At 40.7% G+C, this 13467-nt stretch overlaps 1 protein-coding gene across 2 annotated transcripts in view; it reads left to right on the top strand.

Moving 5' to 3' along the window:
- Positions 1–4: 4 nt before the first annotated feature.
- Positions 5–13467, top strand: part of HS2ST1 (heparan sulfate 2-O-sulfotransferase 1) — an 83836-nt gene continuing 70373 nt past the window's right edge. The window contains exon 1 of one of the 2 annotated variants that reach the window (XM_033151654.1): positions 5–272. In XM_033151654.1, coding sequence (XP_033007545.1) covers positions 149–272 — 124 coding nt within the window. In that variant the 5' untranslated portion in view covers positions 5–148. The remainder of the gene's footprint in view (positions 273–13467) is intronic. The other variant, XM_033151656.1, reaches the window with a different exon arrangement.

The raw sequence follows: 13467 nt of genomic DNA, 5'->3' as shown, positions 1-13467 counted from the left end.
CCCCCACCCCGCCGCCGAGCCGAAGCTCCCTCCGGCCTCCCTGCCCGGGCCTCGCGTGATGTCGTGATCCCTTGGCGGACGTGCGACCAGGCGGGCAGCGGCGGCGGCGGCTGCTGCTGCTGGGCGGCTGCTGCGGCTGCTGCTGCCGATGGGGCTGCTCCGGATTATGCTGCCGCCCAAGTTGCAGCTGCTGGCCGTGCTGGCGTTCGGCGTGTCCGTCCTTTTCCTGGAGAACCAGATCCAGAAGCTGGAGGAATCCCGAGGGAAGCTTGGTGAGCGAGGGGCGGCCTTGGAGAAGGTGGCTGGCCGGGTGGGGGGGGGGGGCGGGCGACCAGGTCTGGATGAACCGGTCCTGAGGGGGGCGGCGGCGGCGCCCCCTCGTTGTACTGCAGAACTAGAAGGAGAGGGGGCAAAGATGGGGACATCGAGGGTGGGGTTTTTTTGGGGAGGGACGGGGAGAATGTCAGAAATTGCTTTGGGAGAGCAAAAATCGCCGTCGGTTCCCGCGCGTGTCTCCAAATGACCGGAATCGGTTTGGGAGGAGAACTCCGCAAGAAGGAGGACTGCCAACGTGTGCAGAGGAGGGCGACCGTGATGATCGAGGGTCTGGAAACTTGAGCCTTATGACAAGCGGTAGAAAGAGCAGGGTATGTTTAGCTGAGACTGAGAAGAAATAGGATAGCCACCTTCAAATATCTGAAGGGCTGTCACATGGAGGAGGGAGCATGCTTGTTTTCTCCTGCTCCGGAGGGTAGGACTTGAACCAGTGGCTTCAAGTTGCAAGAAAGGAGATTCTGACTAAACATTTGGGGGGGAGGTCTTTCTGGCCGTAAGAGCTGTTCGGCAGTGGAACAGACAAGAGGTGGTGGCCTCTCCTTCCTTGGAGGGTTTTAAGCAGAGTTTGGATGGCCACCTGTCATGGATGCTTCAGCTGAGGTTCATGCATTGCAGGGCGTTGGACAAGATGACCCTGGGTTCCCTTCCAACTCTACGATTCTGTGATGATAACTGGACCGGCGGCAGCATGCATTGGGTTTGGAGCTGATCTGTATGTGCGTCTCTCCCCACCAGTATCGAAATTGCTGAAAGACATTGGAGTTTTATCTCCATGAAGGACCCACCTTCTGGGGTTTTTCTTTTTTTGGGGGGTTGCTGCTCTGGAAGAAGAAGACTTCAAGGAAACCAGTGTGGCCCACAGTTAGTTTCCACTGGTGCTGAGAAATAGCGGCGATGTTTAGAGGCAGTCTATTGATTTCATCGTTTTATCATTCCGCTGTTGGAAACCTGTGAAATGGCCACATTTTGTTTAAGGTTTGAAGTTTGTGGAAATGGGTTGACTCATTAGATAGGCAAGTTAGCGATTGTGGAGAGAGGGTGTGCCAGAACAAGTCCCACTCCCTCCCTGAAATAGTTGTACAATTAATAAAGGTTGGATATGTATAATTGGTGTATGTGTGCATGTGTGTGTAAGTAAGTACGTATGTAGGTGGAGTGGCCCATGTGTAAACATAGTTTTTCCCCACTGTTAGGTATGCTATGATGTATGATGATAGGTCCAGATGCTGTTCATCAAGTTTTTTATGATGTACAAGTTCTTTGGCCTTGCTCATGAAAAGTTTCTCAACTCTTGTGGAACTCTCACTGTGTCAGGAGTAAAACAAAACAAAACAAAAATGATGTAAGCTCATATTAAAAGTGAATGTTATTGGCTCCTATATTCCTTTATATGAATGTGTTCAGTTGGAACCTGCTTTTTTACCCAGGTTGTGTCTATCTGCCTGTATCCACACAAAGCCAGGAAAAAGAAGGTCATTTCCACAGGCCTTTATTATTCCTTTACTAACAAAAAGCAGGCAAAATAACTGTTATATCCGATATGTGAGGACATGTTGAAGACCTTATCCTGAGTTACCCCTACAGAAATAACTGACATTGAACTTGATCTGTTGGATTGAAAGGGAAGAGCAATTCTTCTTAGTGCTCTGGCGCTCATTCCATCAGTGCAAGCATTTCAGTCTGCCAGAGGGAAGGATTTTCCTCTCTTCCCCCTGTGCACTGTTCTGTGGGTTATCCTGACTCCCCTATAGGCAATGGGGGCATAGGGGAGGTGGGGAAAACCCAATTGCGCTAATGGAACTCATTAGGTGAATCTAGCCCTTAAGTGTGTGGCATGTCATATGCGTGTGAAAAAGGTCTTGTTCTGTGAGGTATTTGTTACAAGTGGTAACAAGGGAAAAGTTTTTCAATTTGTCCATTGAGAAGTTGACACCAACAGTTTTAGATTGTCTTTATTAGGAGAGTGTAAATCCCCAGTATAAGGGAGTTAACAAAGTGCAGTTTTTTTTTAAGTAAAAGTTGATTTTCTCTTTTTATTGTTGTCTATATTCAAAACAGGATGGACTGGTTTAAATAGTCGGGATAGCTAAGTCGTTAGACCACGAGACTCTTAGGTTTGAGCCTCATGTTGGTTGAAAGAGTCCTGCATTGCAGGGAGTTGCACTAGATCAGGGGTGGCCAACTCCCAAGAGACTGTGATCTACTCAGAGTTAAAAACTGGCAGTGATCTACCCCCTTTTTGGAGATTCAGGTCAAAGTTGTTGAGTTTTTTCAGGGAGGAGGTATTGAGCTTTTTTTAGAGGAGCCACAGTTATTCAGCTTCTTTGGGGGGAGCCAATGATCTACCACTGATCTACCACATATGTCCAGTGATCTACTGGTAGATCACAATCTACCTGTTGGACATGCCTGCACTAGATGACTATCCTGGTCTCTTCCAAATCTACAGGTCTGTTATTCTATGAAATCATTATTTAAATCACACTTAAAAGGAAATAATTTGACTTGTAATTTGCATTTTGTGGTCAAACATACTATTAAGCATACTGTATTGATATGCAAAAAATTGTAGTTTTTGGACCATGCAACCTGCATATATGTTGTGGTTCAGAATTGTATATAGAGATAGGGTAGGATTGAGGGATTAATAAGTTTTTATTTGGTGGTCTCTATACATGCAGGGGGGACCCAGGTGGCACTGTGGATTAAACCACAGAGTCTAGGGCTTGCTGATCAGAAGGTCAGCAGTTCGAATCCCTGCCACAGGGTGAGCTCCTGTTGCTCATTCCCAGCTCCTGCCCACCTAGCAGTTCGAAAGCACGTCAAAGTGCAAGTAGATAAATAGGGACCGCTCCAGAGGGAAGGTAAACAGCGTTTCCGTGCGCTGCTCTGGTTCGCTGCTCTGGCTTTGTCATGCTGGCCATATGACCCGGAAGCTGTCTGCGGACAAACGCCGGCTCCATCAGCCTATAGAGCGAGATGAGCGCCGCAATCCCAGAGTTGGGCACAACTGGACCTGATGGTCAGGGGTCCCTTTACCTTTATACATACAGGGACTCTAAGGAGATAATTTCCTTTAAGATTTAGGCCTTCAGAATGTTCCAAAAAAGGACTGGAATGAAATAGACCCTGAGTAATGGTGACTCTTCATGCTGTTTGGTAGAGTAATAATTATGTGTAGTTCATAGAGCTTGAATAATTAGAAGGGTCATGTACACCCAGGTGGGTACAATGGATGATCCTGCTAAGATAGAAGATAACATCTCCTAGATTAGGGGTCAGCAACCTTTTTCAGCTATGGGCAGGTCCACCGTCCCTCAGACCATGTGGTGGGCCAGACTATATTTTTGGGGGAAAATGAATGAATTCCTATGCCCCACAAGTAACCCAGAGATGCATTTTAAATAAAAGGACACATTCTACCCGTGTAAAAACACACTGATTCCCGGACCGTCCGCGGGCCGGATTGAGAAGGCGATTGGGTTGCGTCTGGCCCACAGGCCTTAGGTTGCCTACCTCTGTCCTAGATCCTAGCATGAGGTGACTGCCACTCTCAACTATAGGAGGTAAGCCTTAAGAATAAATACATGAGGATGCAATAAATATTATGGGTTGTATGCAACTCATTATTACTCAAGTAGACCCATTAAAGTTCATCATCCTCATTAATTTCAATGGGTATACTGTACAGTGGTACCTTGGGTTAAGTACGCTTCAGGTTAAGTACGCTTCAGGTTAAGAACTCCACTTAAGAACAGAAATCGTGCTCTGGCAATGCAGCGGCAGCAGGAGGTCCCATTAGCTAAAGTGGTGCTTCAGGTTAAGTACGCTTCAGGTTAAGAACGGACCTCTGGAACGAATTAAGTACTTAACCTGAGGTACCACTGTACTCTTAAGTAGAACATAGTTGAAGACAATCCAATACAATGCATGAGATGAAAATGTCAAGTATGTTTCCTCATGGTTTTTTATACAAAAAGCATGTTTAAGTGAATGTGTGTGGTAGAGAGCCATGGGTTAAGTTTAAGAGAGCTACAGCTTTTAGCATAATATATTTAGGTACTGTCATTATTGTTAAACTCTAAAATGTCAAATTCTATTTTTTTTAAAATTACCAATAAAAGCACCATTAATTTTGTCCACCCTCCCTTGGGCAAAAGGCTGTTAAAAGAAATGCTAATTTGTTACATAATACACAAAAATAAAATGAAATAAAATGAAAAATGTCTAGTAAAGAATATTAGTTACTTTTAATATCAGTGCAGAAGCAGCACCGCAAAGTTAACAATAAAAGTTATCTGGTGCTGTCTATGTATCTGTTAATAGGAAGAAATTATCCACATAACATCAGTTATGAACTGGCAGCCAAAAAAGTTAAATTCAGTTGTGTTCATGCTGTTATATTCCTTTCAGCAATTGAATCATTCGAGTTCTATAAAGTGCTTTTGTTCTTTGAAAGTTATCTCCATAGGCTAATATGAACAAGTCTGTAGTTTGATTACAGTAACTGCTGTTTAATTAAAAGAACTAAGAACAAGTCCATGGTATTATATGTAAAATTTAGCATGATAAATCAGACTGCTATTTTTGCCTCTTCAATTGAAATTTGAATGTCTGCTTCATTTCTGCTGTGACAAACAAAGCTGTATGACAGCAGAAAATATGTCTTGGAGGCTTGAAAAAAACTGCTTGTAGAACAATTTTTCTAGATACTTTCTGATGAAACAGCACTCTTACTCTGGCAAGTGTGGTTTATACTTAAAATGGGCTTCTCATTCTGACATGAATAACACAAAATAACTGGCTATATGATGAGATGTTGTATTCTTCCTCCTTCTCAGAGACGACATTCTGTTTCACACATATATAATGCAAAACAAAATAAAAAAATCCTTCCAGATACTGAAGAAGTGTGCATGCACACGAAAGCTCATACCAAGAACAAACTTAGTTGGTCTCTAAGGTGCTACTGGAAGGATTTTTTTATTTTTTATTTTGTTTTGACTATGGCAGACCAACACGGCTACCTACCTGTATATATAATGCAGTTTATCTTAAATCCACAAATCCTCTGTTGGTATAAATGGAAATCACTTTCACAAGGTACCTTCCTCCACACTCCCAATTTAGTATGTGTTAGAATTTAGTTAGTATTCTGCTGAGAGCATTCCTATGCTAAAAAGCACAACAATGCAAATATAAGTGCTGTGTGCATATTTTGATAATGGAGATGTTTGAAAATTCAATTAAATGACTAGAGCCTGCAGGCCTTGTTTGTGAAAGAGTGGTCAAGATTCTTGGCATACTGTGAATAAGCACTGTGCTGGTTCATACAGCCTGTTCACTCCCTCCACCCCTTCATGTGAGCAGGTTATGGAAACCAGAAAAGCACAATTAAACCAGGCTTCGTATGATGTGCAAATCAAGCATCCTACTTGTTGCTCTGAAATAAGCAAGGTTTGTAAGCATGTTTCAAACCCTGCTTGTTCTGGAAGCAACAAATTAGGTTGCCAGGTTTGCACATCATAAGAAGCCAAGCTTAGTTTTGACTTCCTGGTTTGATTTACCTACTGTCTAAAGGGAGAAGCAAATTGAACCTAAACAGGCTGTGTGCACTAACATCCTGCTTGTTCATAGTAAGCTGGAAATCCTGTCTTAATGTGATACGTAAGTGCAATTGCTGTGTGTATTTAACTGTGTACATTCTGTTTTGTGTGCACTTGGACAAAATCTACACTTTACCTGTACCTACACAGTTGCTTGCAACATGAGGATGCCTTGTAGTTTCTCTCAGTTTTATCTTCCCTGGTATCTTCACTTTATGGTATTTCCTCTGTTGTTATTTAGTATGTGTTGTGTGTACTTTCAGCTGCTTTGTATCCCTGCTGAAGATGAGTACAAGTGGGGCTTCCAATAAAATGTTAGTGTGAGGTGTCTCTTTATCCAGCCACTGCTTCCCCCTGACTTAATGGGTTTTCATTCCTTCTACCACAAACAATCAGTCAGCATTCTATACCCACTGAGCATGCTCAGTCTTCATTCAAATGTTTGGGGTTTCCTCTAGGGTTTAACATTAGCAGGGTGCCAGGTGCATTTTGTGCCTAAAGTGCCTCTATTTGTGAGCACCTCCAAAAGTTTGGGTGCCATTTTTTGCACCTGGCTGACACTCAAGGATTACTGAAATGTATATGCTTTGAAGCCTAGAAGTATATGTTAAGGATAAACAAGTGAAGAAGTATAACAATAAAGAGAATAATATTTTGAAAACGGAAGTACAGTACCAATATTTTTCTTGTAAACACCAAATCAAACATGTATTAATTTCTGCTAAAATGTGATATTAACAATGTGTCACTTATGTAAATTGCATAGTAGTTCATGCTTATCAAAATAATAAATAAAAAAGTGTTGCTGATCCCCCCCCCCCCCGCCTGGTGGTGACTAGGCATTCTGTTTTGGTGCCCACAACCCAGGTTCTAGGAGCCATTGGTCCTTAGCTTTTCTCCTAAACATATTTGTAGTTAGGCAACTCTTGGGATTTCCCTGGGTCTGCCGATTTCCCCCCTCTTGGACATGGCTAGTGCTGGTCCATAAATGTTGGCACTCAGAGAACTGAGATCAGTGTTAGTATATATTATGAAGATGATAGTTATAGTGGGTGCTAATATGTAGCAGTTCACATGCTGTTTGAGGATGAAGATGAACTGCACCATAGTTTTGCATCGGTTTATATGCAGTACGGGTGATTGTGTCAGGGTTGTGAAATGGAAATGAATAAGAACCTAAATTATCCTATTGAAATGGGTAGCTTTTTGGAGAACTCATTTGAAGCATCTTACCTGATTGTGTGAACAAAAATATCAAAAGGAGCACTGCAGAGTAGAAGACAACTGTTTAAATGTTGTGGAAAACTTGGTGTTTTGCCTAGTAATTAACTGATCATGAACTACTGAGTAGCAGTTCTTCTACCCAACATATATGATCCGCATCATTAATACTTAGAAGCAACATGTCAGTCCCTGCCTAGAGCAATAGTACACCCAGTAAACACTTCTTTGATTGTACCAATGTGCTTTGTCCCCATTCTAAAAGCAATAATGCCACTATGAGCCACATCAGTGCCTTAGCAGTGCAGGATTTTTCAAGTACTGAATTGTATGCATCCTCCAGATTTGCAGCACTTTAGTTTTACTAATGAACCAAGCTCACTTGGATGTGGTGTGAGCAGCAGCAGCTAAGATGTTCCTGCTACATATCTGGTGATTTGGGCAAGTGAGCAAGTCCAAAGTTAAAGACTGATGATATATCTGAAGAAATGAATCCACTGAAACTATCAAGAAGTGTTATATTCCTTCAGAGCTTTTGCATCTCCATTTGACACTTACCACAGCACACATTCTGCTATCTTTGTTTGCTTTAGGTGATTGCTTTGCAGTGCAATCCTCTGCATGTCTAGTCAGAAGTAAGTTCCCTTGAACTGAATTTAGGAGTTAAATGAGCATAGAGTTGCAGCCTCAGTGTATGGGTAAACTGGAGAAAGGATTAGATTATTTAAATTCATGATAAAAGCTACATGGTATCTTCAGAATAGGTTCCAAGAGATGCAACAACATATTTCGTATTTGCTGATTCAAATAGATAAAGAAGCTGTACTGTTGACAGCCATCGGTTAAATATGAAGATCAGTTGAAAAAGGTGACGGGGGGGAAAATAAAATGGAATCTGGTATGGTTGTTTCCTCAATAGGAAACGGAGGGGAAAGGTTATAATGCTTCACAGCAAATTCGCAATGAAATTACATTGTTTTTCATTTTTGGGATATGCAAATGCTAATGCAATTTTAAGAATTTGAATAGTTACGAGGCATAATAGAACTTGACAGTATTTTTTAGTTGCTGAACAATGACTTGACTTCATAGCTGGAAAATATTTGGCAAATAGATGAAATACAATGGTGAAATTGATTTGAGTCTTTTAGTCTTCTGCAAGATACATAGATGACAGAATTATGTACATATATCACACAAATATAACTTATCTATTAAGGTAGATAAATATATTCCTATACAGTGGTACTTCTGGTTACGTACTTAATTCGTTCCGGAGGTCCATTCTTAACCTGAAACTGTTCTTAATCTGAGGTACCACTTTAGCTAATGGGGCCTCCCGCTGCTGCCACGCCGCCACCACACGATTTCTGTTCTCATCCTGAAGCAAAGTTCTTAACCTTAAGTGTTATTTCTGGGTTAGCGGAGTATGTAACCTGAAGCGTATGTAACCCGAGGTACCACTGTATCTTGAATGAAATAATGATGTTATAATTGTAAAATTATTGCTTTGTAAAAGATGCCCATTTATTGTAGAGTTCAGAGTATGGTTATATTTGCTTGCTGAACCCTTTCCTTTAATAATTTAGGATATACAGTTACAAGCATTCAAGAAAATTGATCTGGGCTTCTCCTATCTTGCATTTGCCTTGTAGGTACTTCATGTTTCAACTTCTTTGGCAGTATAAGCAGATGTTTGCATAATATTCCAGAACATGATTTCCTAACTAGGGCTAATGGAAGTTTTTGTCAGAAACATATGGAAGGTACCAGGTTAGGAAAGGCTGTCCTAAATCATACCTTGTAAGCTACTCTTAATAACTTACCGTAAGTACATTTAAAAGATGATGTTTTTATTTGGGCCAATGGAGCCCACCAGTCAGTTGCAAAACATATGGCTTTGTCCTCAGAAGCCTGCAAGTTATATCGCTGGCATGTCCAGTGAAATAGTTTTAGGAAGCAAAACTGGCAAAGCCACTTGTTGCTAGAAAGGTGCTTGGTTCTGCTCTTGTGACGTGGGGCATGAAGTTTGCTCCTTGCACCAGAAACAACAAAATTGGCATTCTGATTACCATTGCAGTGATAACCACAAAGGAGGCAACTTGAGATAAGTTGGTTTGTGGAGCTCATATCCTTGCCGGTTTGCCCCCAAATATTCTGCTGGCAGGGACTTTGGTTCAACCTTGGACTTTGGATATGGCAGCTTTAAGTGCTGATGTTTGTTTGCTCCATTTATTTGAAGTGGAGCAAGAAGAGAGGTTATATTTGAACCTCTCCTCCAAGCAATATGTAATCTTTGTTTCCAGCAAAATAAACTTAGTTCGAATTTGGATGTGCTCTGGCTATCTTGCTTGATAGCAGATACTTAGAATAAGATCATGGCTTCAGTCTAGGTCAAGCTTTTTGGGCCTGTGAGTGCTTTTTCAAACTGTATGTCTTCTTGTACCACCGCCTCCCCCAAACATATAACATTATCTAGTCCATTGACTGAAACATAATACTTCTTTCAAGCCTGATGGCGGTAGAGAGATGTGGGGGAAGACCCTACAGATGTCAGTAAAGGCCTTTGCAGACACCATTCTTCCAGCCCCTGAACTAGGTGTAGCATTAGCAAAGTTGAAAACAGTTATTTTTTTCTTGGGCAAATAGATTACTTTAGGAAGAACTGAAAGCTGCTATAAATGTGGGAAATTTCTTCTTGTAATTTTCAGTGTAAGAGTAAAGAGAAAACCCATGGATGTGGTATGTATGCATTGGGAAGACATAGCCACTTGGGGCTTTCCAGGGTGTGAATACAGGTGAAACTCGAAAAATCAGAATATTGTGGAAAAGTCTGTTTATGTAAGCAATTGTTTTCATTAGCTACTGGAGTTTAATATATGAGATAGACTCATGACATGCAAAGCGAGATATGTCAAGCCTTTGTTTGTTATAATTGTGATGATTATGATTAAGTTGAAATTGTTAATTTGGGGTATGCCATAATCATCACAATTATAACAAATAAAGGCTTGACATATCTTGCGTTGCATGTCATGAGTCTATCTCATATATTAGTTTCACCTTTTAAGTTGAATTACTGAAAGAAATGAACCTTTCCATGATATTCCAATTTTTTGAATTTCACCTGTATGTATGCAAACCTCAAAGTTGAGAACAAGATGAGAATTCTCAGAGGTATGGTAGGTTGTTTCTTTACTTTTCCTTTTTCATTCTGAGAGGATATTTTGGCTTTTATATTAACATTTTAAACTAGAAATAACAGGGCACATTTCCCCCAGATGTATTGAAGAAGCTTGTTACCACTATTGAAATCTAGCCAGAGAGAATGTTAATGCATTTATATTTAATTCAGCTACATTAATGCACTACTTTTGTTAGCTTCCACCCAGTCCCAGTGAAGAATTATCTCCTCTTAAATGTGGAGTTTATGGAAAGCTTCTAAATGTGTAGCCAGTATATAAATACATGTCTCCTAGAAACTTAGCTGTGTGAGGTGCTCCACATATATCATTGCTTTTAAGCAAAGTACAGTAAGGCTCCTCTAAGTTAAGTGTCTTGCTTCAAAATATCTAGTTTAAGCTGTGGATAAAACCTATTTTTTGGTTGCTGTAAATTTCCCCTTACATTTCTGTAATAAATTGTTTTAAGCATTCTTCATTTAAAGAAATGCACGTTAGAAATTGGGTGGTATTTATTTACCACAAATTCTTGATGTCTCTGATTATTGAAAAAGGCAGTACAACTGGGTTTTGGAGCAACTGTGGCATGGTTTGTTCTGCCTGTGTTGAACATCTTGTGTGACAGGTCCTTAGAAAATTATGCATGCTTCTGATTCTCAGTCTCATCTTCCATATATCCCTGCTTAATTAGTTCAAAACCAATCTGTTCCATATTCTTAATTCATGTTTGTTTCCTGCTTTCTTGTGAATAAATACCTTGACACAAATTACATTTGAAATGTCATGTTGGATCTTAATTGTGCGCAACCCAGCAAAACAAACTTGATCAGCGGTATTTATAGCTCTCTGATGCATCATGAGAGAATAGAAAGTTAGTCCCTGGTTTTTCTTTCTTGAATAGTTTACTATTTTGATGCCAGTAAGTCTACTCAGGGTCATATCCAATGCTGTATAAGCAGAATGCCACTTATGCAATGGGACTTGCTCTTCCTTTCTGCCTCCTTTGTGCCCCAGAATCTACTCCAAAATCTGCTCAACTCCCTGGAGTAGATTTTGAGGTGTCTGAGGAGCTTCAGAAGAGAGGAGGGAATAGTTGGTTTGGCAGTGTGGGATACAAATGTCAGCATTTTGTTAAAAATGAAAATATAAAAATTGCGAAGTTTGATGCAGGCTCCTAAATTCTGATGCTGATTTGTATAGGGATTTGAAATATTTGGCATGTGCTACAATAACAATTTAACAGTACAAAAAAGATTGTTTCAGTTGCCAACACCAATTACTGAAAGGGCACTTTTTAAGTTCCTGAATGTACTGTCATATTCTTACATTCTTGGTGTTGAAAATCTAATTACAGTATTGTTTTGTATTTTTTTCTTCATTTCTACAGCATATATAATATATATAATCCTGTCTTTATACTTTTGAGGATTGTGCTGAGTTTTTTTTTAAAAAATAACATTAAAAAGCATCTTCTGACTGCAGATGAAGCCATTTTTTTTCCTAGTCCTTCCCCTGCCTACCCTCCTAATTTTCTTAAGAATGTCTCTTTTCCAGTCTTCAGAGAGTAACTGGAAGTGGGGAGGCAGAACAAGGTCCTCCTTTCGTTCCACTCTGCAGTTTTAATAGGAAATCTTGGTGCACTACTGCACCCAGAGCTCAGAAATGGCTTGCACTAATAAAATTCCCTGTCGCAAAATGCGCTTAGTACAATGGGAGTTTCGAACACTGGGTCTGAGTACCTCGCATAGAAAGCATATAGATTGCTGGAGGGGGGAAGTTGCCTTCTCCATGTGTGGGATAAAAGTTCAGCTCTCTATCATTCTCTGCAAGTCCCCTGTCAGCTAGTAAGATTTTTTTGTTGGTTGCTTTTGTGGGCTTACTTTCAAGGCTGTATGAAAGGGTAACGCAGGCATGCCATTTCTGACTGATTAAATTTTTAATGAAATTAATAATTGCAGAGGACATAGTTCCTGAGGTTAGGGAATAGTTTCTTTCCAAGAAAAGAAGATGAACAGTGAAATAGAGCATGGCTTATTGTCATGGATGAGGAGGGATAAAGAAGTGTTTATAAATTTGTGAACAGAACAGGGACCCTTCTGTACATCATTGTATGCCAGTGGCATCTCTTCTAAATGGGCACCTCAGGCATGTGTAGTTTTCCTTTTCTAAATGCTTACTGGTTGAGAAGCATGGAAAGTCGTGATTGATCCTCAGGAGTGAGGGTACCTCAGACTGAGTTGTGTAGGACTACCATATATTCAAATTCTCCCGGACATTACCAGGATTTCGAAGGTGGAAATGACGTCCAGGGAAAATTTCTGAAAGGCAGTCCTTTGTCCTGGATCTTAGGCAAGTCAAATCACGTTTTTTGGCGTGTTGGGTGGGTGGGTGGGTGGGGAGCTCAGTTTTGAAATATGGCAACCCTAGAGTTGTGTTGCAGCTGTACCTGCTCTCTGAACCACCCACTGTTCAGTCTGGTTTATAATGTCTTTCCCTTTTTGGTTACTTGTGTTTGTGTTAGCAGATTGGAGTAAACATTAAGTTTGTGTACTGTCTGTCTTGCACTTTTGGATGTGTATTTTCAAGTAGCCATAATTTATAACATAATAAGCTAATATTCTCCTCTTGTTTTGAAAACTACTGGTAGTTTCTAGGTTTTGGCACCAAAGTCATTGGTGTGTTAATTCGCTGAAAACAGAACAAGTTCAGAATAGTAGACAAAGTACAGCTTTTAAGTTCTCCATATAGTACTGGGTTTCTCACAGAAGTTTTGGGACATGTAGAAAAGTGTTTTACCCTTAAGATGCGGTTTTTATCTGTAGATTTTTTAGTTGTGTCCACTTAAGGATTTACACTTTTGTTGGTGTGTGGCATCTGAACAATCAATCTTTGCTGCAGATACTGGTGTTGAAATATTTGGGTGGTCCCTTTTCCACAAACTAAATCTTGGAAGAATCACCTTGATTGATAAGTAGAGAACCTTAAGGAGAATCTTGACACCCCCCCCCCCCCCGTACATAAGGCAGGGAGCTGGCAGCCTCTGCCTTGGAAAAAAAAAATTGGGAGGGAGGGGAAGTGTTATCCCTGTTGCCTTATGGCATTGACAGTTTGTGGTCAATGCA

This window comes from Lacerta agilis, chromosome 6 (genome assembly GCF_009819535.1).
Source record: "Lacerta agilis isolate rLacAgi1 chromosome 6, rLacAgi1.pri, whole genome shotgun sequence".
NCBI classification, from domain to species: domain Eukaryota; kingdom Metazoa; phylum Chordata; class Lepidosauria; order Squamata; family Lacertidae; genus Lacerta; species Lacerta agilis.
This window is presented reverse-complemented; position numbering and strand designations above follow the sequence as displayed.